The sequence below is a fragment of the Podarcis liolepis genome, assembly GCF_965112155.1.
Source record: "Podarcis liolepis genome assembly, chromosome: 2".
NCBI classification, from domain to species: Eukaryota; Metazoa; Chordata; class Lepidosauria; order Squamata; family Lacertidae; genus Podarcis; species Podarcis liolepis.
This window is the reverse complement of record NC_139555.1, coordinates 119,519,983-119,547,043: the sequence shown is the minus strand read 5'-3', so window position 1 is coordinate 119,547,043 and position 27,061 is coordinate 119,519,983. Positions and strand designations below refer to the sequence as shown.

The 27,061-nt window shown below is 41.9% G+C and overlaps 2 protein-coding genes across 2 annotated transcripts in view; both read right to left on the bottom strand.

Moving 5' to 3' along the window:
* Positions 1 to 6,585: 6,585 nt before the first annotated feature.
* LOC310700948 (vomeronasal type-2 receptor 26-like) lies at positions 6,586 to 18,727 on the bottom strand (the record flags this gene model as incomplete). Its single annotated transcript, XM_083490905.1, has 6 exons — positions 6,586 to 7,496; positions 8,586 to 8,712; positions 10,517 to 10,744; positions 15,278 to 16,087; positions 16,625 to 16,916; positions 18,513 to 18,727. The coding sequence occupies 6 exons, from the start codon at positions 18,725 to 18,727 to the stop codon at positions 6,586 to 6,588; spliced, it is 2,583 nt and encodes an 860-aa protein (XP_083347031.1).
* A 4,855-nt stretch (positions 18,728 to 23,582) lies between these two features.
* Positions 23,583 to 27,061, bottom strand: part of LOC310701175 (vomeronasal type-2 receptor 26-like) — a gene marked incomplete at both ends in the record, with an annotated part of 30,011 nt that continues 26,532 nt past the window's right edge. The window contains one exon of the mRNA XM_083491601.1: positions 23,583 to 24,493. Within this exon, the coding sequence (XP_083347727.1) occupies positions 23,583 to 24,493 (911 nt within the window). The remainder of the gene's footprint in view (positions 24,494 to 27,061) is intronic.

Sequence of the window (27,061 nt, the reverse complement as noted above, 5' to 3'; positions counted from 1 at the left end):
GTGATCTTCTGTTCATCAACTTTTCCCTCAGGAACAAGGCAGAATAAATCACTATGATGTTGATAATTATAAGGGGAAGGAAGTTATTCTCTGCAACAACCTGAAGTCTCTGTGTGGCCTGAGGGGCAGGAGCAGAGTTGGAAATAAACATGTTTTGGAGGAAACAAATTGCTGCTCCAAAGTTTGACATGGGTCACGTGGTGAGTGAGAGTTTGGCCTGAACTTTGCTGCTGACAAGAGCATTACAAGAGTCCTGCTGCTTGCTCAGTTCAAAGCTTAATCCAGTGCAGTATCTTGTTGCCCCCAGTGGCCAATCAAACATTTCTGGGATCCACCCAAGCTGATGGCAATAGAGTTGATCCCAGCAACTGACATTCAGAGATATGCAGCCTCTGATCCTGGAAGTCATGTGTCTTTTAAAAGTGTCTCAGTTAGCAGCTGAAACAAAATTTTAAAAAATCCTAACAGTAGCACCTTAGAGACCAACTAAGTTTGTTATTGGGCCGACTCTGGGGTTGTGGCGCTCATCTAGCTTTATTGGCCAAGGGAGCTGGGGTACAGCTTCCGGGTCATGTGGCCAGCATGACTAAGCCGCTTCTGGCGAACCAGAGCAGTGCATGGAAATGCCATTTACCTTCCCGCCGGAGTGGTACCTATTTATCTACTTGCACTTTGACATGCTTTCAAACTGCTAGGTTGGCAGAAGCAGGGACTGAGCAACGGGAGCTCACTCCGTCGCACGGATTCGAACCGCCGACCTTCTGATCATACATGTCCTAGGCTCTGTGGTTTAACCCACAGCGCCACCCGTGTCCCGTGCATGCGTACTTCTTCACTATTTCCTGTGTCAGTGAATTTCTCCATTGGGCTACAGTATCCAAAAAATTGCTTCCTATTTTCTATATAGATTCTCCAAGTGGATTCTTCTATGGATGCCTCTTTGAGGGGCTTAGAGGATTCACAAAGATTCCAGGGGATTCCTCAAGGACACAATTTGTGGAATGCTTTCCGGGGAGGTTTGGCTGGTACCTTCATTGTACACCTTTAGGTGCCAAGCGAAACGTTCCTTTTTAACCAGGCCTTTCGCTGATTCACATCCAATGCCCTTTTAAATGTTTTCTGGTGGAGGCGTTATTGGTTTGTTTATGTTCTTTTTTATGTATTTTGAACTTTTTACATTGTCTTTTTTGTTGTGAACCACCCTGACATCTATGGCCAATTGGTGCTATTATTAATAATAATTATAATAATTAATCAAACTGAGGTGTCTGGCTTAGCTCGTTTCTGACTACCTAATATCACTTAGTCATGTCCTTCCATTTCAGTTGACAACGTCTTAAGAGGCTTAGGAAATTCAGCTATGAGTAATATGCAGTCTAACTCAAGATCGAAGAGCCTGGTACAGGAATGATTTCAAGCAACAGTGGGCAACTCCACAATTGCTATTAGTGAAGAATCGGGAATCAGAAGCTTTAAGAGGTCTACTGTCAATTATCTATCTCCTCCGCATCACAAGTGAGCTAAGGGAACTTTGACAACGATGCTTTTCCTCACCATACACATGGTTAGCTGGAATTGCAGTGAGAGGAAACTGCTTTCCTATGAAGTGGGGGTGGGGTTATTGGGGCATTGTATTTTTATTTTGTATTTTGTGGTTTCATAGTTATACTTTGATTTTTTTTCTGTGAACCGCCCTGAGACCTCCGGTATAGGGTGGTATATAAATGGAGTAAATAATGATAATAATAATAATATTTGTGGAGTTTACAGCAGCCCTCAGGAAAATACTATCTGGGATCCAGATTATTTTTTAATTCCAACAACAACCTGTGGTTCCACTCAAGATTCAGAGGGGTGGGGACATTCAACTCTACAATTGTACAACTGTACAAAGGCCTCAGTTTATTTGTAGCATCTTTGTTTTGCTCTTTGGCCAATCTCCCCCTGTAGCTTACAAATATTATTCCTAAAACAGCCTATGTCCTCAAGCATATAATTTTAAAAGACATGGATAATAATAATAATAATAATAATAATAATAATAATAATAATTTATTTATACCCCGCCCTCCCCAGCCAAAGCCGGGCTCAGAGCAGCTAACAACTTCCTTGGTGGCGCCACCGGCAATGTCGGACTCCCTCTGAACTGGAGGGACCAGCTCCGCATGAAACGGGTCTTTTCCGCTGCGGCGTAGCGGGGACCCTTCTGGAAATCACAGGCGGATGAAGCCTGTGACCGTGGGACTCTGCGGGCACCCTTAGCGCCCCCCCAACCCACAAAGGAACCCACAAACGGGCTCCGAAGTGAAGAGGGGGAAGTGGCGTGGTGCTGTGACTTAATTGCTTTTTCTGTGGAGCGAAGCCGCATAGCCGTTGCTGGAGAGTGCTGCCTTTTTCCTGGGACAATTTGGCATCTAAAATAACCAACCGTGAGTACTGGAACATTAAATATATGGACTTCAAATAAGAACTGGCGAAATAAAAAGGAATTGGGACTTTAAAATTAACCCTAATTTGGTACTGAAACGGGAAGGTTTAAACAGGAAGTCACCCTTTCGTTTCCTTGTAGTCAGAACAAAGCAAAGACAACGCAAACTAGAGCCTTAAAAATCACTTTTAAAGGATCGACTTTCATCATTTAAAATCGCTGAACCCCCGTTCGGTAGCAGGAGAAGAAGGGGGACTTTTTCCTGAGCTGTTTAAACCTGCAGAAGTGAAGCTAAAGCAAAGTAATTTTCCACCATCCTGACCCTGGAGCGGGGTGTCAGAATTGATGTTTGAAGCTCATTGACCAGAAACAAATGTCTTTGACAGATAGTTAAAAGAAGAGAAACACTGTGACTCCATTGTTTCCTTTCGTCTTTTAAAATAACAAATATGGACAAAATATCTTAAAAAGGAAACTTTGTTGCTATTGTTTTCAAGAAAAAGAACAACCAGAAGTTTTTCCCCCCTAGAGGGGAACTGTGAAATTGTAACTAAATCCTGGGAACTTGCAGCTGTTACTGATTACAACTGTGGGAAAGGATTTGTGACCTTGTAGGACAATGCCTTCAGAAGCACTGTTGGGTGCTTTCTGTAAAATAAATGCCCTATTGGATCAGTTAAGTCAGAAGACGGATTTTATGACTAATGCGGCCAGAACCTTTGAACAGGTAGTGGGAAACTATATGGAGCCCACTCATGAACCAAAACAGGAGCGTGCCATGACAGAACAACTGAAAGAAGATGACCTTGCTGAATCTTGGGCGCCAGGGATGGAGGGACTTTTGGCCCAGCAGGAAAATGAGCCTTTGGATTTGACAAATGAACTTGGAAAAAAACAGATTTGGAAAGATAAAGTTTGGGTCGATTTGGAAATGGGGGGTTGGACTGACCCCCCTATGCAGGGACTCCCAATCTTGGAGGGAATCTGAAACATGTTTTAAAATACTACATGGCACATGCTTTAAATGTCATGGCACATGCTTTAAATGTTGCCTGTTCATCTAGATCAAAGCAGATGTTGATGGCGGGTGGAGGAGACCAGTTGGCGTGTCAAAGGCTACAGCCATGGCAGGTATTTCCTTTCCTAGAAATCGAAGTTGTTTCTACCAACTGTACAATAATCATTCTAAAATCATTTCATTTTAAAATCAAATCAAATGAATGGCACCCATTGGGCTAGAATTCTGTGAGGATTTCAAAAGGAGGGGGTCAGACTGTGCCTTGGTCAAAGGCCTGGTGGAACAGCTCTGTCTTGCAGGCCCTGCGGAAAGATGTCAAGTCCCGCAGGGCCCGAGTCTCTTGGGACAGAGCGTTCCACCAGATCGGGGCCACAGCCAAAAAATTCCTGGCTCTGGTTGAGGCCAGCCTAGCCTCCCTGTGGCCCAGTACCTCCAAGATGTTTTTATTTGAAGACCAAAAGGAGCAAAAGGAAAAGAGATTAGAAACTCCCCTCAGCCTCCACAAACAGTGGTCAGGATGATAGGAGCCAGAGCCCGGCAGCGCCTGAAGGGCCATTGTCTCTCTATCCCTGAAATAAGGACTATTTCCCTGTGAAAGGGAACCATTGAAGCGGTGGTGGAGAAGCATGATATCCATGATGTGTTTAATTATTTACATTTTAAGCTTGGTCACTGGGGGCTGGGAAAAGTTATATGGAAGTTGCTCAGCAAAGCTTCTTGGAGATATAATTCCGCTAATGAGGAAGTCTCCAGGCCGGAAGTAACTCTGAGCTTCATTTTCTTCCCTCATCAAATTTAAGGAGCACTTTGCTTTCAGCTTCCCACAGACTTGTCATGTGACAAAGACACATGAGAGCAGAAGCAGCAAAGCAAGCTGGGAAGTGCTGGGACTGCACAGTCATTTGGGCCTATTAAAGTTATTCAGGCCTAACTGCCAACTGTTGGGTCACTCTGACATGTGACAAAGTAGCCAGTTTCTCTTTTGTGCTCTCTGTAAGAAATCAGAGTCTGTCTGCTTCAGTGGTGAGCAGAGTCAGTATGTAATCTGAGTCAAACTGTTTGGAACCATGATGCTTATGAAGAAGTTTATTTTAACTTAGTAAAGCTTTTATTCTTTAAAACTCTGCATTATTAATTTACGCTGCGCGTCAAGACTTGATGGTGCATTAGAAGCAGAGGTAACAGCAGAAGCCGCAGCAGGGAGGTCATTCTAGCTTGGCCTCCTACACCTCCATTTTGACTTCTCCTTTCTCCCCCACAACCAGTTAATCAGAAGAAGTTAACACCCTCCAGCACAGTGTGATATGTATAACCTCAGGCTTCCTTGGCTTCTGATGTCTGGGCAATTGCCAGGGATGTCTCTTGAGGTTTGGGAAGAATAAACCACTATCATTTTTATAATTAAAAGGGGAAGAAAGTTCTTGGGATCTCTATATGGTTCAAGGGGCAATGACAGAGCTGGAAAAATATGTTTACACCAAATCACTGCAACATGAGTCACTTGCATTTTGGGGATGAGTTTGGCTTGAACTTTGCTAAGAACAGCCTTGCTGGGTTAGTCTAAACTCCCATCTAGTCCTGCAACACAGTGGCCAGTCAGACATTGCTGAGAAGCTCACAAGCAGGGCATGAAAGCAATGGGCCTTGCCAGGCACTGGTCACCAGCCACTGGCATTGGAGGGAAGTAACTATGTACTGCATGAATAAATGTTTTGTTTGCTCTCAATCTCCCAACCTTCCGATTTATGGGTGTCGATGAGTGCTGGTGCCCTTCTCCTGCCTTTCTTCAGCAGCTCAGGGCAAATAAGTGAGACGTCTGGTCCATGGGGGTGAGTGGGGACTACCCCACCAATCTCAACCGGCCTTCATGCCACCACCACTCACCTGCCTTCTTACTTACAAGTGGTGGTTCTTGTCCATCATTGACTCTGGCTCCAGCTATCTTGGTGCCCCCTCACTCCCACCAAACAGACAGCTGTCACATTTATTTGCTGATGCTGACCTTGAAAACCCTAAATGACATTGGTCCTGTATAGCTAAAGGAGTGTCTCCACACCCATTGTCCAGACCAGATACTGAGGTCCAGCTCCAAGGGCCTTCTGGAGGTTCCCTCAAGCATTAATACACTCCATTGAGATTCTGTTTTTCAGTTGCTGCATTTAATACTAGTGTAGCCTCATCAGGCTTTGCCTTCGGGTGGGAAGAGCATTGCGCCCGGGACAGGGAAGTGGGAGTCAAGCAGACACTCAAGGGTTGATCCAGAGAAAGAGCTTTATTACTACCATCCGGGCATGGTAGAAGGAGCAAGCGTGATAACTCACAAGCTTAGTACAAGTTCACAGCCATTTGCACAAAGCATATATTTCCCTCCTGTTCCCTCCCCCTTCTCCCCCTCCTCAGGAGTCTTGCCTCATGAGTTTCCCTGAGCATGAACAGAAAGCTCCTGTCTTGGGACTCTTGGCGACCTTCCGAGGAAAGGGGGATGAGAAGCCAAGGGGGTGAGGAGCCTTGCGTTTTAGCGTGTCCAAGATGTGTTGCAACTAGATGAGATAAGACTCAGTTCCCAGGCCTGCTTATTCTTGGCATTGTTAGAGTCTATTCATTAGCTTCTTGAAGCTCTCTCGTACTGATAAAAATGTTTTGCCTATGGAGCAGCATCTTGTGAGAAAGCAGAGAAGAGCAGAGAAAAGCTGAAGCTGTGGATTTTTAGAAGAGAGAAGGGGGAAATTTGGTTTTGAGGCCTGGGGTGAAGTCTTGAGGCCTGGGGGGACTTCAGGCCTAGGTGGGGTCACCTGTCCTCACCTCCTTCATTAGAAGCAGAATTTGAAGTTACACTAAGTTATTCTTTAGGCTTCGGTTATGAATTCAGGAAGAAAGGAAGGTGAGTCATGTCAAAGTACAAACTGGATATGGTAGAGAAAGATAATTATGTATGAAGAGGGAGGCTGCACTACAGGTGACTCTGCAGGTAGGGTTATCCCTAAAAGATGTAAGTCCAGACACTCTCCAGGCATGTGATTCAATGATTCCCTTTCATCATTCAAGATGAATGAAAAATGAAGAGCAAACTTTATCTAAGGAGATAAATTCATTCCCAAGGCAACTCTGTGGAGGAAAACAGTTATAAATATGTAAAGAATCAGACAACATCTTTAGGTTTTGTGGCCAGGTGTTCCTTTGTGTTCAGATTAGGCCTCAGCATAATAATGTAGCATTTGGGAATGAAGATGCAGCCCAGAAGCCCAGCACTGGAAGCCAAGATAGAGAAGATCTGCACAGCTACCATGTATTTCCCCTTTGTGCTCAGGTAGGTGGGCACAAAGGAGACCCAAACGCTGCAGAAGACCAGCATGCTGAAGGTGATCAGCTTGGCTTCATTGAAGGCCCCAGGCAGCTTCCTGGCCACGAAAGCCACCGTGAAGCAGATGGCAGCCAGGAAGCCCATGTAACCCAGGGCAGCATAAAACATGGCAACAGACCCTTCATTGCATTGTAGAATGATCTCTCCAGCCTGGGAATGCTTGTCAGAGTCTGGGAATGGGGGAGAGATGCCCAGCCAAATGATGCAAAGGACCATTTGGACACTGGAGCAGGAAAGGACAATGGAGTTGGCCAGACCTTTCCCTAACCATCTCCTCACCCTGTTCCCCGGCTTTGTGGCCAGGAAGGCCAGCACCACCATGATGGTTTTGGACAGCAAAGAAGATACAGCAACTGAGAAGATGGTGCTGAAGGCCGTTTGTCGAAGGAGGCAGGTGACTTTCCTGGGATGGCCAATGAAGAGGAAGGAGGACAAGAAGGACAGCAGGAGGGAGACAAGGAGGATGTAGGAGAGGTCCCTGTTGTTGGCTTTGACTATGGGAGTTTCCTTGTATTTAATGAAGATCCCTACAACAAAGCCTGTGGTTAAGGACAGGAAGAGAGCCAAAGACGTCAGGAGAATCCCCAAATATTCTTTATATGATAGGAAGGAGATAATCCTCGGAATGCAGTGATCTCGGTCCTTGTTTGGATATTGTTCTTCTGGACATTTGGTGCAACGCTCTGCATCTGAGGAGGAGAAAAAGAATGGCTTTGGCTTTACTTACAGACACAATCTGTTACATGTCGAGAAATGCACTCATATGGGAGATAGCAGAAAATGAGAATGATATCGGAAAATGAGAATGTACTGTAAGAAAGGGAAGCCTTTTGATGCATTTCCTTATGGATAGTTTTCTCGCAGTAACACTACTTCATTTCCATATATCATTTCGCTTTTAATTTGTAAACTGCCTTTCTATATTGCTATGCAGAAGGAGGGTTACAAGCTGAAGAAACAACAAAATAGACAGCAAAGATCACAGGCGTAATACACACACAAAAAGTCATAATGAAAGCATAACTTTAAAATAAACAACATATCAAATTAAGCAAAATTCAATACTATTAAATAATAATACTAAGTAATAGTAAACAGTAAAATTTAATATCAGCATATAATAAACAGCTAACACTTATCATGTAACATAAAGAATTCCTAATTTATAATCAATAGAAAACAGCAGGTCACAATGAATAAAATACCACAAAACATGCAAACCATGTAAAAGGATCAAACTGAGAAACAAGGACACACAACTTATGATCTATTTATTTTTAATAACTTGAACTCCTCTCTTCCAAGCTGCTACAGCTGTTCTCAAACTCCTTGTCTGCGATATCCAATAACTTCCTGCTGAAATCCCATAATTTTTAATTGTTCTTCAATTCTTCAAACAATTTTTAATTGTTCTTTAATTCTGCATCATGCTTTCTCTCTTTTAAATAAATATTTGCTATTTTCACTATTTCTCGTTTATTTAGAAGACATTTTTAATTTCCTTTTGTGAGGGTGGTTCTGGTTCTCGGATCCTAGAAGGCTTGGTATAAAATCGCCAAAGCTGTGCCTTATGGGCAGGGCAGGCTGAACCCAACTGGCATCCCAGAGATCACTTCCTGCGAGTCATTTCTTTCAAATTACTTCCCGGGAGAGGATTAAAAATCAAGAAAGGATCTGCATCCAAATATGTCTTTAGAATCTTCACAGAATGTGTCTGACTAATATGTTGCCCTATTCATATTCTCCCAACAAATTCCATCTCCTGTGGTGTCACCCACCTTCCTGTGTAGATATGGTCCCTTCCCCACACGGAACACAAGCGTAGCAGCAAACCGGCGTGTCTTCTTGAACCACCTTGGCATATCCTGGGCGACACCTTTTGGTACACCTGGCGTGAGGAACAGTCTAGCCATAAAGAAAAGATGGCACATGTCAGCAATATTTGTGCCTATGGAACTCACTCAGATAGTCTGGAAAGAACCCAGCAGGGTCTCCAGCCCCACAAGAAAGCACCCTTGATGTCAGGGGTGCCAACTAGCATAAAATATTGTGGGGACCCAGGTAAGCCGCACAACACATAATTGATGCCCATCAACTTTATGGGGCCCCAGCCCCCTCAAATATTTTATTGTGGGGGCTAAAGCCCCCACAGCTCCTAGGAGTTGGCTCCCATGCTTGATGTAGAACGGAAGGCTGTGTTTGCTTTTTAAATAATAACAATAACAATTTATTTATACCCCACCCATCTGGCTGGGTTTCCCCAGCCACTCTGGGCGGCTTCCAACAATTAGAAATACATTAAAACATCAATCATTAAGAACTTCCCTAAAAAGGGCTGCCTTCAGATGTCTTCTAAAAGTCAAAAAGTTGTTTATCTCCTTGACATCTGATGGGAGGGCGTTCCACAGGACGGGCGCCACCACCGAGAAGGCCCTGTGCCTGGTTCCCTGTAGCCTCACTTCTTGCAGGGAGGGAACCGCCAAAAGGCCCTCGGAGCTGGACCTCAGTATCCGGGCTGAACGATGGGGGTGGAGAGGCTGCTTCAGATATATTGGGCTGAGGCGGTTTAGGGCTTTACAGGTCAGCACCAACTTTTTGAATTGTGATCGGAAATGTACTGAAAAGAGTATTAATACAGAGGTCTTTGAATAACTGGACTGAGGCACAATCTAATAATAATAAAGAAGGTACATACAGGGGAAGTATTTGTTTGCCAGGAATATTTGTGTCTATGGAGCTGATTCGTAGAGTTTGGAAACAACCCAACAAGTTCTCTAGGCACAGGGCAAAAGATGCGGAAACAAAAGAAAAGAAAAGAAAAAGGCCATCCCAGAACATCAGCAATAAAACACTCTGATGAAGAACAATATTTAAACATAGAGTATGATCACATCTTATGCAGGGGATACATTCCAGGGAAGGAGGAATATATATGCAAAAATGTATATACAGTGGTACCTTGGTTCCTGAATGGCTTGGCTCCCAAACAAATCAGCTCCTGAACGCTGCAAACCCGGAAGCAAGTGTTCCGGTTTGTGAAGATTTTTCGGAAGCCAAACATCCGACGCGGCTTTCAGTTGAGTGCAGGAAGCTCCCGCAGCCAATCAGAAGTCGTTCCTTGGTTTTTGAACAGTTTCGGGAGTTGAGCGGACTTCTGGAATGGATTAAGTTCCAGAACCAAAATTCCACTGTACTCGAATGAATCCCTTGTAAAGGCTCCTGCACAACCATCCTGACCTTCTGGAGCTGGCATGCCAAGCAGGCCTTACTCCCAAGCTCTCTGTTTTGCTCACTGTGCTCCAGGATGCTCTTGCATGGGCTCTGCGATGTTCTCATGAGATCTCGCAGGGCCGGGCTGGATTAACCATTAAGCAAAATAAATACGTGCTTGGGGCATCCAGGGAAGGCGGGCAACACAGGAATTTTTCTGTTGCTGGATTTACCATGGACCATATTGTGCAGCTCAATCAGGTTCCACAAAAAAGGCTCCCACAATAAATGAAAAAATTACATACATACAAACATAAGTACGTACATCTCTGTGTGTATCTGCACATGAAGAGCATTATACACGTTTAATAATTTACTTAATTAATTATAATGAAAGCATCAGCCAAACTTCCAAAAGATTATACCTGAATTCCTCTTGGAAATATTCAACAGATTACTAGATCTTAATGTGTATCATGTGGAATAGATGGGCTCTTACCTGGTTGAACCGCTTGGGCCACACAATAGCTTCTGGGTTAATGGCGAGCTTGAAGTCAGTGGATGCCTCTCTCTCTATACTCCCAATTTTCACTCTAACACAAGACTCATTGGGAAGCACCACCCAATTCTCAATATCAAACATGATTGGCAGCTCCCCATTCTCACCCAAATACAGTCCGCCCATGGAAGTGTTCAACAACCGGGTTTCTCTTAAGAAAGTGTGAAGCTGGAATGACAGGGAAAACACCAGCATTTGAAAGCATTTCAAAGCATTTTGGACACCTCATCCCTTCTCCCTTTGAGCGTTGAGAATTTATTCATGGAACGTACATGGCATGAACTTACCGCAAAACAGGAGAAAAATTTATCACATTCTGCAAAAACAAAACTTGGATATAACAAGAAACCCACATTACAAGACTACATAGAAAAATTTTAATAAATAAAAGATTGGGCCAAGAATTTATTTCTTCTGACAAAGTTAAAAAAAGAGGAGTGGTTTTCTACATCAAAGATAAACGGAATCCAAAATTTGCTTTCAAAGATGTGGAAGGAAGATACATAGCTGTTGAAATTTCAGCACAAGGCGAGAAATATTTGTTACTAGGAATCTATGAACCTAATGATGGCAAAGCCGAATTTTTTAAGAACTTGGAAGCAAGTTTGTTGGAATATATGGATTAGAAAATTATATTGATGGGGGATTTGAATGGAATTGCATCTACTTTGATGGACAGAACTCGGAGATCAAAGGTTACGAATTCTGGCAAACTACCAAAGACTTTCTTTGATTTAACTGAAAATTTTGATCTGTCAGATATATGGAGAATTAGAAATCCAATGGAAAGAGAATTCACTTTTTTCTCAGATGCAAATCAAGTATTTTCGTGAATAGATTATCTATGGATATACAGAGACTTGGTTCCTAAAGTAATAAAAACAGAAATTTGCCCTAAAACTTGCTCGGACCATAATGCAGTTTCTATGGACCTGAAAATGTTTGTTCAGGGTTCCTTCAGATGGTGAATGAATGATGATCTGCTGAGAAGCTCATTAATTGTCAATAAAGCCCAAAAAACCCTAAAGGATTATTTTGAACTCAATATGAATCAAGGAAGGGTGATTTGGGAGGCCAGCAAAGTGGTAATGAGAGGGTTTCTGATACAACAAAATGCAATTAGGAGAAAGTCACAGAATGAGACAAAAGATAAAATTATGGAACAACTGAAAGATAAAGAAGAAGCTTAGAGGAAACCCAAAGAATTTGCAGATCCAAACAGAAATTAAAGCCCTACAGGTTCAATATTCACAGTTAGTAAATCAAGAAATTGAATGGAAGATAAGAAGGATGAGACAAATAAATTTTGAATCTGCAAATAAATGTGGGAAATCATTAGCCTGGCAACTAAAGAAGAGACAAAAACAAAGTACGATTACAAACATTGTTACAGAAGGAAAATCTGTAGAGAACCCTGCAGACATTAGAAAATGCTTTTATAAATATTATAAACAACTGATAAAAAGGATAAAGAAGATATAGGGAAAATCGAGCATAAAGATTAATGTGTTGCAACAGATTCCAAAGGATAAAAAGAATCTACTAAAAGGTTTAATTACAAACCAGGAAGTGGAACAGGCAATAAATTCAATGCAACTTGGCAAGACACCAGGACCCGATAGTCTATCAGTGAAATATGATAAAACATTGAAAGAATGGCTCATTCAACCTCTGGTAGAAGTATCTAATTCAATTTTACGAGGGGGTAAAGCACCTGAAACCTGGAAGCAAGCTTACATTACTCTGATTCCTAAACAGGGTCAGGATAGATCCAATGTTAAAACCTACAGACCAATCTCCCTACTCAATGTGGATTACAAATTTTTTGCAAATATACTGGCTAACAGGCTAAAGAAGGTTTTATCTGAGTATATTCATAAAGACCAGGCAGGATTTCTGCCCGGAAGACATATGAAAGACAACATTAGAAATGTTGTGGATATTTTGGAAAAGTTAGAAGCAAGAAAGAGCTGTAAAGTGATGTTAATATTTATCGATGCAGAGAAAGCCTTTGACAATGTTTCTTGGAGTTTTATGTTACTTAATTTAGAGAGTATGGGGATAGGTCAGGATTTTTAAAATGGTATTAAAGCGATCTATCCAGAACAAAAAGCCAAAATTATTGTAAATAATGTGGTGTCAGAGGAAATTAGAATTGAGAAGGGAACCAGGCAAGGGTGCCCACTTTCCCCTCTGCTGTTTATTTCAGTACTGGAGGTCTTGCTAAGTATGATTAGAAAAGATGAACAAGTCAAAGGTATTACAGTAGGTTTGAAACAATATAAATTAAAAGCCTTTGCTGATGATCTTGTTCTGACACTACAAGATCCAGATTCCAGTGCAGTTAAAGCACTGGAGCTGATGCAAGAGTTTGGTCAGGTAGCAGGATTTAAATTAAACAAGAGCAAGACCAAAGTAATTGAGAAAAATCTGGATAATGAAGGGGGGAATTATTACAAGAAAAAATGGCCTAGATTTTATGAAACAAGTTAAATATTTGGGGGTGAACCTGTCTGGGAGAAATTTGAATTTATATAAAGATAATTATGAGAAATTATGGAATGAAATTAAAAGAGATTTGGATGTATGGTCAAACTTAAAACTGTCATTAATGGGCCAGATTTCTGTGATTAAGATGAATGTGCTGCCAAAGATGCTCTTCTTGTTTCAACCCCTCCCAATTTCAGATAATGTGAAATGCTTTAAAGAATGGCAGAAAGCACTCTCCAGATTTATCTGGCAGGGGAGGAAACCCAGAATTAAATATAAATTACTCACGGATTCTAAAGAAAGAGGGGGATTCTCCCTGCCAGATTTAAAAATCTATTTTGAAGCTGCTGCACTTTGCTGGATTAAAGAATGGATGCAACAAGAAGACACAGATCTATTAAATTTGGAGGGATTTGACAATGTGTTCGGTTGGCATGCATATTTATGGTATGACAAGGTAAAGGCCCATAAGGCATTTAAAAACCATGTAATTAGGAAATCGTTGTACAATGTTTGGATAAAATACAAAGATCTCTTAGAAAGAAAGACGCCCAGATGGCTTTCACCAATGGAGGCAAAGGCCCAGAAAAAAATAAATACGGACACCAAATGGTTGAGATATTATGATTTATTAATAGAAGAAGAGGAAGGATACAAATTAAAACCACTTGAGCAAGTTAAAGATAAGCTAAATTGGCTACATTACCACCAGATCAATGAATTGTATAAATTGGATAAGAAAAATGATTTTGCTTATGAAAAATCTAAGTTGGAGACGGAGTTGTTGGATACTGAAGGTAAAAAATTAATCTAAATGTACAAGCTATTGTTGGAGTGGCATACAAAAGATGAACAAGTTAAATCTGTGGTGGTAGATTGGGCAAAAGATATAGGACATAATATAATGTTTGAGGATTGGGAAAGATTGTGGAAGAAAGGGGTGAAGTTCACCGCATATACTTTGCTAAAGGAAAATATAATGAAAATGATGTATAGATGGTATTTGACTCCTGTAAAATTAGCAAAGATATATCATAATTGTGACAATATATGCTGGAAATGTAAAGAAAAGGAAGGAATCTTTTATCATATGTGGTGGACCTGTCCCAAGGTGAAAGACTTCTGGGAAAAGATTTATAATGAATTGAAAAAAATGTTGAAATATGCATTTATTAAGAAACCAGAGGCCTTTCTTCTTGGAATAACAGGTTTGGAATTGCCCAAGAAAGATGTTAAATTATTTTTGTATGCCACAACTGCTGCTTATATTTTGTTATCTAAAAAGTGGAAGACCCAAGAATTACCAACAATAGAAGAATGGCAGATGAAGATGATGGATTTTTGGAACTAGTCGACCTAACCTGAAGAGTCTGTGACCAGAAGGAGGAGGAGTATCAGGAGGAATGGAATAAATTTAATGATTATTTATTTAAATTTGTTAAGTTAAATTAACTGGAAATAGCTTGCAGATACCTAATGGGCTTAGGATTTTATTTATGCTAAGTGATAAAGTAATATGTTTAATTCTATAAGGCTAAGATTTAGGATGTTAATGTTTAAGTTACTGTATTTTTGGCCCCATAGGACGCACTTTTTCCCCTCCAAAAATGAAGGGGAAATGTGTGTGCGTCCTATGGGGCGAATACAGGCTTTCACTGAAGCCTGGAGAGCGAGAGTTGCCTGTTCTGGGGGCTGGGGTCAGGGGAAGCTCGGGCTTCCCCCGCCCCAGCCCCGCACCTGGGGGGGAAAAATAATTTTCCCCCCTTTATTCCCCCCCGACCAAAAAAAACTAGGTGCGCCTTATGGGATGGTGCGTCCTATCGGGCAAAAAATACGGTAAATTTCATAAAAATTGGGATTGGGAAAACCATTAAAAGGATATGCAATGAAATTCAACTAAGGGGAAGCGAGGAAGTCACTTAACAAAGTAAATAACTGTAATTTTCAATAAGGCCATGATTTATTTTTGTTTTGTTTGTTTGTCTTGTGTGTTTGTTTCTTTTTTGTAATATTGTGAAAACCAATAAAAAAATTTTTTAGGGAAAACAATCCTTATAGCTTCCAGCAGGAGCCTAAAAAAAAAGAATCTAAATCTAAATAAATAAAACAAAAACCTTTTCCTCACTGTTGCATTCGTCTCTAAATCAATGAGAATGATTATTGTCGAGTTGGTAGAAAGAACTTTGATTTCTAGAAAGGGAAAGGAAATACCTGCCATGGCTGGAGCCTTTGACATGCCAACTGGTCTCCTCCACCCGCCATCAACATCTGCTTTGATCTGGATGAACAGGCAACATTTAAAGCATGTGCCATGATTTGGACACTGAAGTATGTTCTGTGGCTGTCTTGAGACAGAACACTCTGCAGCTCCTCTTCAGACGGCACCTCCGGATTCTCCACATCTCTGCATCTTGTCCAACCTCTCACAGCGAGGACGTGCTTTGAGTATGAACAACTAAATGCTTTTTGCTGAGAGAAATTAAGAAGATGGGACTCTTGTTTACAGCAGTCACGTTTGCTCCACATTTTGGTCTTCATTACAAAGGAGAATGAACCATGGATATACTTCAAAGACTTGGGAAAGAAAAATAAATTCATGTCAAGGTCTTGAAAAGCTGTTGTGAGCCATACTTTTGGCACAATTTGTTTTTCGAGTTTTTGTTGTAGTAACATGATGAAACCCAATGCCGTATGACTGTTTACATAGTAAATGAATACATTGGTCTGTCTCCATAGGACAATTAATTCACTTTGTGTGAACCTCTCATGTTCATTCTTTTCTGGTATTCTTACTGAAAAGGCAACACAAATTCCATTGCTGGCCATCAGAGATGTAAAGACACTCAAGAACCTTTCTCCATTCTCACTGTCTGGAGCAAAGAGGCCGATCCACGTCCATCCAAAATGCTGGAACATCTTTATAATCCCCAGATACTGAACTTCTTCATTGGGGACCGTACGGTAGACAAAAGGAACTTTGGTGTTCTCATCAACAACCCCAGATACAAAGCCATAACTGATCTGGAGTGGGGAAGAAAAAGTATACTGTTTCATTTTCAAAGAACAGGATTAGCCTGAAATATTTAATACCTAACAAATATTGTGCTAGCCAGGGCTGATAGTTTTATTTGGAAACTTTGGGAGGCTGCAACACTAGCAAAGTCTCCGTGTTAATAATAATAATAACAATTTATTATTTATACCCCGCTCATCTGGCGAGGATTGCCCAGCCGCTCTGGGCAGCTTCCAACAGAACACTAAAATGCAATAACCTATTAAACATTAAAAGCTTCCCTAGTAGGGAAGAATCATAGAATTGTAGAGTTGGAAGCGACCCTGAGGTTCATGTTGTCCTCTCCCCTGCAATGCAGATGTCCCATACAGGGATCAAGCCTGCAACCTTGACGTTGGCAGCACCACACTCTAACCAACTGAGCTATCTAGCTTAACATAGCTCAGGATTTTCTCCCTCTTTGATGACTCTTTTTGTTTACAATAAAGTGAATTTATTTTGCTGCTGTACGTCTTTTGTGTCCCTCCATACCCCACCCTTCTTACCTGTGGGATTTTGTACATGCCTGACGTGGTTGAAATCACTTTGGAGATGATGGAATTGGCTCCTTCAAGAACAGCCAAGATATTATTCCATTTTCCACAGCGATAGTTTGGAATATTGCTTTCCCCACCTGCAAGCAGGTCTAGGATGGCATCAGAAGTGATCCTTGCATTGTAATAGTTCTCATAGAGGCTGTAGCCCAGGGTGATGTTGGGTAAGAGCCTGGGATCCCGGTTGATCTCTTGGATGGTGAACAAGAACGACAAGATATGCCCAAAAAACCTACTCGGCATACTGTAAGAAATCAATCAATTAAAACCATTCACCACTTAATGAAAATAAATTGTATTTGATTCCCAATTAATGGTCTGCATTAGGGCTGCCATACAGACATAGAAGGAAGACAGCAGTTGGAAACAGTGTCCAGGTGGTAATCACTGGAATTTCCTTTCAAATAACTCAAAATAACTTTTGCGTCTGGATTTTCATTGTTGCAATAGGGGACTCTAGTCTGTATGTTTGTTTGAAGGGTGAGAAGAGACATATCCTTCTCACAAGATGAAAATCCATTTGCCACCTAGGAATTAAAATATAAGAATTTCTCAAGAGGAGAAGCACACATCTTCAAAGAACGAAAATGAAGAAGACATTCTTCGTTCCGAATGTGTGAGAAATATGGGGACATGGCTGCTAAGGCTCGTATTGGCTGCTTCAAATGAGTTGCATAAAGAGCCAACTGCAATGGAGAGCTAAGTCTGTTCAGAAGCTCTATTTGATTAGTATGACTTTTTTTCAATAGGCATGATTCAGATTGGGCTGTTATTTAATGAAGGTCAGTTTCAACCAGTCTTTCTCTGAAACAAACCATCAGAAGGATGGATTTCTTTCCGTCTCTCCTGCGCAAGTGAATTCAGGTGTCTGGCTCAGCAGTGAGGGGGAAATCTTAGGAATGTGGATTGCTGCTAGGGGGGGGGGGGGTCAGAGAAAAAGTCCCTGGAGCCAAATTAATTCCCCGGAAGCACTGAACTTGGCTAAGCTTGCAATTGCGTGTCTTATTCTGCATCCAGGGGGGATTCTAGTGTAGTTCCAGGTTGAGATAATGTCCGCTTAAACTAACATTTCATCCAGAAGGATAGCTTCTTTGTCATTCGTATTTCTCCCTGTAGGAACTGTTCAATCTCATTGCAATGGCAGTCACAGACACTAATATTGCTGATATCTTCTGGGAGGTTATTTCAGACAGGGGAAGGGATGGAATCAAATGCCCTCCCAAATATCAGCACAAAAGACTTTTGTTTTGTTTGTTTAAATACGTGTTGTTTTGGTTTTCAACGGTAACACCATAAACGTAACATGAACAGCAAACACAACACTTGGAGTATATGTTATTGGAAGTCACCTTAAGGTACATACATAATAGGCTCACTGGTTAATCAATCCTCTCCATAGAGATACATGTGTTATAGGGGGTTGCAATAACTGAGCTAGCTTCTTAATGTGATCTGTAAAGAACAACCACATGCTTAAAAATTCAGCTTCATTTACATGTCCATTAAAAACTCTGCTGCATTGGGTCAAGTGTTCAGAAAGTGCTATTTCCCATACACCTTTATACACTTGTGTTCTTCAAGAAGCAACACAGCAGCACAGCAGGTAAAAATAGACCTGGGAATTGTATGGGAACAAGGAACCCACTAGCTGCTGCAGACTTCAAGTTCCCTTCAGCCCCTGACAGGATGGCCATTGATCAGGGGTGATGGGAGCTGTAGTCCTGCAACATCTGGAACACCACAGAGTCCTCACCCTAAAATAGAGACTATTTCCCTTGTAAACAGGAGCCTTTGGGGTGCAGTAGAAAAACATGACAATCTTCTGCATATAATTACTTACTCGTCTTTAAACCTGGTTAATGGGGGCTCCGAAAAGATGTATGGAAGTTGTAGAATAAACCAATTTGGAGATATTATCCCGCCAATGAGGAAGTCGCCAGTCTGGAAATAATTCTGTGCTTTGATTCCTTCCCGGATCGGATTCAAGGGGCATTTTGCCTTCAGGTTTCTGCAGGATTCAAGCAAAATGAGCAGCATCAGCATCTGGGATCTCATTCTGACTGACTGCTACACCTCTCTTGCGAGTGTTCCTCTCTCCCCCATAGCCAGCTACATCAGAAGAAGCCAAAAAAACTCTTATTTATCCAATATGGGTAGTGCTCAGCTATACCTTCAGAGCCATTAAACCTCACACAGATGTATCCCACCCCCCTTACTCTCAATCATGACTCAGTCTGTCTCTGACACAGGTGATCTTATTTTCCCTCAGGAACAAGGCAGAATAAATCACTATGATGTTGATAATTATAAGGGGAAGGAAGTTCATCTTTGCAACAACCTGAAGTCTCTGTGTGGCTTGAGGGGCAGGTGCAGAGTTGGAGATAAACATGTTTGGGAGGAAACAAAGTTGCTGCTCCAAAGTTTGACATGGGTCACGTGGTGAGTGAGAGTTTGGCCTGAACTTTCCTGCTGACAAGAGCATTAGAAGAGTCCTGCTGCTGGTTCAGATCAAAGCTTAATCCAGTCCAGTATCCTGTTGCCCCCAGTGGCCAATCAGACATTTCTGGGATCCATCCAAGCTGATGGCAGTAGAGTTGATCCCAGCAACTGACATTCCGAGATATGCAGCTTCTGATTCTGGAAGTCATGTGTCTTTTAAAAGTGTTTAAGTTAGCAGCTGAAACAAAATAAAAATATTCCTTCCAGTAGCACCTTAGAGACCAACTAAGTTTGTTATTGGTATGAGCTTTTGTGTGCATGCACACTTCTTCACTCTTTCCTGTGTCAGTGAATTTCTCCATTGGGCTACAGTATCCAAAAAATTGCTTCCTATTTTCTATCTAGATTCTCCAAGTGGATTCTTCTGTGAATGCCTCTTTGAGTAATAATTTTCCAGGAAAAGCCTCTCGTTTTTCGCTTTCTCCATGAATTTATGCATCTCTATTAAGTCCCACTTTTACAGTCTTTGTTCCTTAACCAGGGTCTACCAACATTTTTAGGCCCCTAAAAACAACTGGATATGTTATAGACCTGTGGGTGCCACACATTCTGGTCACTCCCCCCGTACCCGCAAGACAACCACAATCCCAGCGACAGAAAGACAGAAAATGTTGCAGATTCTCAGATAAACCAAGAGAATTAATGTGAGCCTTGATAAACACATAAAGCTGTAAGAGGAAGTGGGAAACAGCATCATTCATCTAACTTCCTTCTTCAGTTCCATGTTATTTTCAAGGGATTAAAAGGTGATCGCCCTCACTACCTCATAACCGAGTAGACAATGGGGAGGGGCTTAGAGGATTCACAAAGATTCCAGGGGATTCCTCAAGGATATAATTTTAAAAGACATGGATGATAATAATAATAATAATAATAATAATAATAATAATAATAATAATATATAATAATAATTTTTTATTTATATCCCACCTTCCCTAGCCGAAGCCGGGCTCAGAGAGGCTTACAACAATAAAAGTAGCACAGCATTCTAAAATCAATTCATTTAAAAATCAATTCAAATCAAATTAATGGCAACCATTGGGCGAGAATTCTGTGAGGATTACCAAAGGAGGGGGTCAGACTGTGCCTTGGGCAAAGGCCTGCTGGAACAGCTCTGTCTTGCAGGCCCTGCAGAAAGATGTCAAGTCCTGCAGGGCCCTAGTCTCTTGTGACAGGGTGTTCCACCAGATCGGGGCCACAGCCGAAAAATTCCTGGCTCTGGTTGAGGCCAGCCTAACCTCCCTGTGGCCCGGGACCTCCAAGATGTTTTTATTTGAAGACCGTAAGGAGCAAAATGAAAAGAGATTGGAAACTCCTCTCAGCCTCCACAAACAGTGGTCAGGATGATAGGAGCCGGAGTCCAGCAGAACCTGAAGGGCCACTGTCTCCCTATGCCTGAAACTGAGGCATCAGATCAAGGCCTGCATTTTAAAATGAGCTTAAAAAATATATTTGTAAATGTTTGTATCTCTCATGCCAGGCAGAAACCAGCTGGCTAAGTACTTTGGCAGATTTTTATCTTCCTAAACAGGGCCCCTCTGATCTATAGCAGTGCCTCAGGGTTGTAAAAGGAAATTACAGGCTGGGAGCAAAAGGTCACACTGACCATACAAATTACAGAATACAATCAAGCTACAAAAAACACTAATTAAGAGTTGGTAAATAGTGAAATTTATTGTTTAACAGATAATACCATGTGCCTCCCATCAGACTCGAGCCACATCTTCCTAAGGTTAAAGGGCAAGAGCTAATAGAAAAAGCAGCTGGCTTGAAAGGGGGGTGTAAATTTAAGGGGTTGCTTTTGGAAACTGTTTTTTACTAAGTTCCTTTCCTTCTAAAAATCTATCTATGTTATGTATGAAATATATTGGCTTAAATGTAATTATGCAAAGGATTTAGAAAGTAAGAAATGTTAGATTCTTATGTTAGATTCTTATTTCATTGATGGTGTGTGAGAAGGTGAACCCAATATCTCTCTTTAAGATAAAAATTAAAACCATTAGCCATCTGTTCTGGAGTGAATAGGGCAATAGGGCAATAGGGCAAAGATGATCTGATAATTAAGGTGCCTGGTCGAGGCAAATGTAAGATATATGGCTACTTGTCTGCCATTTATGGATAGAAGGAAATATAGCTCTTTGTCTCCCATGAAAGGTAATAGGAAATGGGTGTATCTTTTATGATTGGTTCTAGCAAACAGCCAATAGGAATTTCAACCAGGCTGATTGGACAGAGGCAGCCAAAGGAGGAGCAAGGGGGCTGGGCTGAGGAAATATAAGGGCTGGCCATCAGGGCTGGAGTGGGCAGAGCTTTGGTATCCATATACCATTGTGTCTCTCATTTATTTGTCTGACAAATAAATTATTATTTTAATTTCTCTATTGCTGCGTTGAATATTTCATTCCAGCTAAGCAGGGTGCTACAAAATAAGAACTATTTCCCTGTTAAAGGGAACCATTGAAGCAGTGGTGGAGAAGCATGATATCCATGATGTATTTAATTATTTACACTTTAAGCTTGGTTACTGGGGGCTGGGAAAAGTTATATGGAAGTTGCTCAGCAAAGCTTCTTGGAGATATGATTCCGCTAATGAGGAAGTCTCAAGGCCGCGAGTAAATCTGCACTTCATTTTCTTCCCTCGTCAAATTTAAGAAGCACTTTGCTTTCAGCTTCCCACAGACTTGTCATGTGACAAAGACACATGAGAGCAGAAGCAGCAAAGCAGGCTGGGAAGTGCTGGGACTGCACAGTCATTTGGGCCTACTAAAGTTATTCAGGCCTAACTGCTAACTGTTGGGTGACTCCGACAAGTGACAAAGTAGCCAGTTTCTCTTTTGTCCTCTCTGTAAGAAATCAGAGTCTGTCTGCTTCGGTTGTGAGCAGAGTCAGTATGTAATCTGAGTGTCAAACTGTTTGGAACCATGTTGTTTATGAAGAAGTTTATTTTAACTTAGTAAAGCTTTTATTCTTTAAGACTCTGCATTTTCAATTTACGCTGCGCGTCAAGACTTGATGGTGCATTAGAAGCAGAGGCGGCAGCAGAAGCCCCAGCAGGGAGGTCCTTCTGGCTTGGCCTCCTACACCTCCATTTTGACCTCTCCTTTCTCCCCCACAGCCAGGTAATCAGAAGAAGTCAACACCCTCCAGCACAGTGTGATATGTATAACCTCAGGCTTCCTTGGCTTCAGATGTCTGGGCAATTGCCAGAGATCTCTCTTGAGCTTTGGGAAGAATAAATCACCTTCATTTTTATAATCAAAAGGGGAAGAAAGTTCTTGGGATCTCTACATGGTTCAAGGGGCAGGGACAGAGCTGGGGGGAAATATCTTTACACCAAATCACAGATGTGGCTTCAAACTGCAACATGAGTCACTTGCATTTTGGGCATGAGTTTGGCTTGAACTTTGCTAAGAACAGCCCTGCTGGGTTAGTCCAAACTCCCATCTAGTCCTGCAACACAGTGGCCAATCAGACATTGCTGAGAAGCTCACAAGCAGGGCATGAAAGCAATGGGCCTTGCCAGGCACTGGTCACCAGTGACTGGCATTGGGGGGAAGTAACTATTCACTGTATGATTCAATATTTTGTTTGCTCACAATCTCCCAACCTTCCGATTCATTGGATGTCTATGAGTGCTGGTGCTATATAAGAGAGGGAGGCAAAAAGGATGCACCCTGCCCTTCTCCAGCAGCTCAGGGCAAATAAGTGAGAGGTCTGCTCCATGGGGGTGAGTGGGGACTACCCCACCAATCTCAACCTGCCTTCATGCCACCACCACTCACCTGCCTTCTTACTTACAAGTGGTGGTACTTCTCCATCATTGACTCTGGCTCCAGCTATTGTGGTGCCCCTCTCACTCCCACCAAACAGACAGCTGTTACATTCATTTGTTGAAGCTGACCTTGAAAACCCTAAATGACATTGGCCCTGTATATTTAAAGAAGCGTCTCCACACCCATCGTCCAGACCAAATACTGAGGTCCAGCTCCAAGGGCCTTCTGGAGGTTCCCTCAAGCATTAATACACTCAAGTGAGACTCCGTTTTTCAGTTGCTTTTTTTAATACTAGAAGCAGAATTTCAAGTTACACTAAGTTATTCTTTGGGCTTCGGTTATGAATTCAGGAACAAAGGAAGGTGGGTCATGTCAAAGTACAAACTGGATATGGTAGAGAAAGATAATTATGTATGAAGAGGGACGCTGCACTCCAGGAGACTCTGCAGGTAGGGTTATTCCTAAAAGTTGTAAGTCCAGACACTCTCCAGGCATGTGATTCAATGATTCCCTTTCATCATTAAAGATGAATGAAAAATGAGGAGCAAACTTTATCTAAGGAGAAAAATTCATTCCCAAGGCAACTCTGCGTGTTTCATTACTACTGTGGTGGAAAACAGTTATAAATATGTAAAGAATCAGGCAACAACTTTAGTTTTTGTGGCCAGGTGCTCCTTTGTGTTCAGATCAGGCCTCAGCATAATAATATAGCATATGGGAATGAAGATGCAGCCCAGAAGCCCAGCACTGGAAGCCAAGATAGAGAAGATCTGCACGGCTACCATGTATTTCCCCTTGGTGCTCAGGTAAGTGGGCACAAAGGAGACCCAAACGCTGCAGAAGACCAGCATGCTGAAGGTGATCAGCTTGGCTTCATTGAAGGCCCCAGGCAGCTTCCTGGCCAGGAAAGCCACCGTGAAGCAGATGGCAGCCAGGAAGCCCATGTAACCCAGGGCAGCATAAAACATGGCAACAGACCCTTCATTGCATTGCAGGGTGATTTCTCCAGCCTGGGAATGCTTGTCAGAGTCTGGGAATGGGGGAGAGATGCCCAGCCAAATGATGCAAAGGACCATTTGGACACTGGAGCAGGAAATGACAATGGAGTTGGCCAGACCTTTCCCTAACCATCTCCTCACCCTGTTCCCCGGCTTTGTGGCCAGGAAGGCCAGCACCACCATGATGGTTTTGGACAGCAAAGAAGATACAGCAACTGAGAAGATGGTGCTGAAGGCCGTTTGTCGAAGGAGGCAGGTGACTTTCCTGGGACGGCCAATGAAGAGGAAGGAGGACAAGAAGGACAGCAGGAGGGAGACAAGGAGGATGTAGGAGAGGTCCCTGTTGTTGGCTTTGACTATGGGAGTTTCCTTGTATTTAATGAAGATCCCTACAACAAAGCCTGTGGTTAATGACAGGAAGAGAGCCAAAGAAGTCAGGAAAATCCCCAAATATTCTTTATATGATAGGAAGGAGATAATCCTCGGAATGCAGTGATCTCGGTCCTTGTTTGGATATTGTTCTTCTGGACATTTGGTGCAACGCTCTGCATCTGAGGAGGAGAAAAGGAATGGCTTTGACTTTGCTTACAGACATATTCTATTACATGTCGAGAAATGCACTCATATGGGAGATATCAGAAAATGAGAATGTATTGTAAGAAAGGGGAGCTTTTTCATGCATTTCCTTATGCGATAGTTTTCGGGCAGTAACACTACTTCATTTCCATATTTCATTTCACTTTTAATTTGTATACTGACTTTCTATATTGCTATCCAGAAGGAGGGTTACAAGCTGAAAAAACAACAAAATAGACAGCAAAGATCACAGGCGTAATACACACAAAAAAATCATAATAAAAGCATAACTTTAAAATAAACAACATATCAAATAAAGCAAAATTCAATAATATTCAATAATAATACTAAGGAATAGTAAACAGTAATATTTAATATCAGCAAATAATAAGCAGCTTACACTTATTGTCTACAATAAAGAATTACTAATCAATAATCAATAAAAAACAGCAAGTCACAATGAACGAAATACCACAAAATATGCAAACCATGTAAAAGGGTCAAACTGAGAAACAAGGACACACAACTTATAATTTATTTATTTTTAATATCCTTGAACTCCTCTCTTCCAAGCTGCTACAGCTGTTCTCAAACTCCTTGTCTGGGATATCCAATAACCTCCTGTTGAGGTTATTTATTATTTTTTTATTATTGTGCATCATGCTTTCTCTCTTTTAAATGAATTGAAATTTTCGGTATTTCTCATTAATTTTAAAGACATTTTTAATTCACTTTTGTGAGGGTGGTTCTGGTTGTCTGATCCTAGAAGGCTTGCTATAAAATAACCAAAGCAGTGCCTTATGGGCAGGGCAGGCTGAACCCAATTTGCATCCCAGAGATTGCTTCCTGCAAGTCATTTGTTGTTGTTGTTGCTGGTGATTTCAACCGAGCCGATTTAAGGACTGTGCTCCCTAAGTTCCACCAGTATGTTGATTGTCCCACTAGGGGGGGAAACACCTTGGACCGAGTATATAGTAACATCATGCATGGATACAAGACCAAGCCCCTGCCCAATTTGGGGCAGTCAGACCACATATCCTTACTTATGATACCATCATATAGACCTCTCGTACGCAGAATTAGACCATCAACTAGAGAGATACGAGTGTGGCCAGTAGGTGCATCTGAGCAACTCCAAGACTGCTTTCGGAGCACCGAGTGGTCGCTTTTTGAGGAGAATAATGTGGACACATATGCTTCAACAGTACTGTTTTACGTTAAAAGCTGCATTGATGTTGTCACTACCACCAAACAAATACGGGTGTTCCCTAACAACAAGCCCTGGCTAAACAGGGATGTGTATCTTCTGTTAAAGGCAAGAAATGCTGCTTTTCACTCTGGTGATGCGCAGCAGTATAGAGAAGCTAGAGCCAAATTGAAAAAGGGCATTAGGAACGCCAAAGCTATGTACTGCCGGAGGATCGAAAAACATTTTGAGAGCTCCGACCCTCGTCGAGTATGGCAAGGCTTGAGACAAATTACAGGGCAAAATACTAAAAACGAATTGGCTAGCAGCAGTGCGCACCTGGCTGATCAACTGAATCAATTTTTTAGCCGCTTTGAGGAGGGAACTGGAACTACCGTCACTACAGCATTGGCCACCAGCACATTATCAGAAACTACTACTGATAGACAACCACTTTTATTACAGACCTGTGACGTACAACGTGCCTTTCGGAGCATTAACATCAGGAAGGCAGCTGGACCGGATGGAATCATGGGACGGGCTATTAGGGACTGTGCTGCAGAATTAGCCGGCGTATTTACGGACATTTTCAACCTATCCCTGTTGCAGGGTTATGTCCCTACCTGCCTGAAGACATCGATTATAGTGCCAGTCCCCAAGCAGTCAGTGGTGGTATCTCTCAATGATTATAGACCAATAGCCTTAACATCTGTTGTTATGAAATGTTTTGAGAGATTGGTGCTAGATTATATTAAGGCTAGTCTTCCATCCACTTTAGACCCGTTCCAGTTTGCATACAGAAGAAATAGATCTACTGATGATGCTATTTCCATCGCCGTCCATACTGTATTGAGTCATCTAGAACGACAGGGAACCTACGCAAGGCTGTTGTTTGTGGACTACAGTTCTGCCTTCAATACAATTCTGCCAGACAGGTTATTTCTTAAAATGACCAACTTGGGTATACATCAGAAGATCTGTCTGTGGGTAAGGAATTTCCTGACTGATAGGCCGCAGACAGTGAGAATGGGACCTTACTATTCTTCTACTCTAGTATTAAGCACAGGAGCCCCTCAGGGATGCGTGCTAAGTCCCTTTCTCTATTCTCTGTACACATTTGATTGCACCCCACTGTATAAGTCCAACACAATCATCAAATTTGCGGATGATACAACAGTGGTGGGGCTCATCAGTGAGAACGATGAGACTGCTTATAGGAAAGAAGTACAGGGGTTAATTCAATGGTGTAAAGAAAATAATCTTATGCTTAACACCAAAAAAACCAAAGAACTCATAATTGACTTTAGGAGAAAGAAAAGTGTATTGTTACCATTGCACATAAATGGCGAGGAAGTGG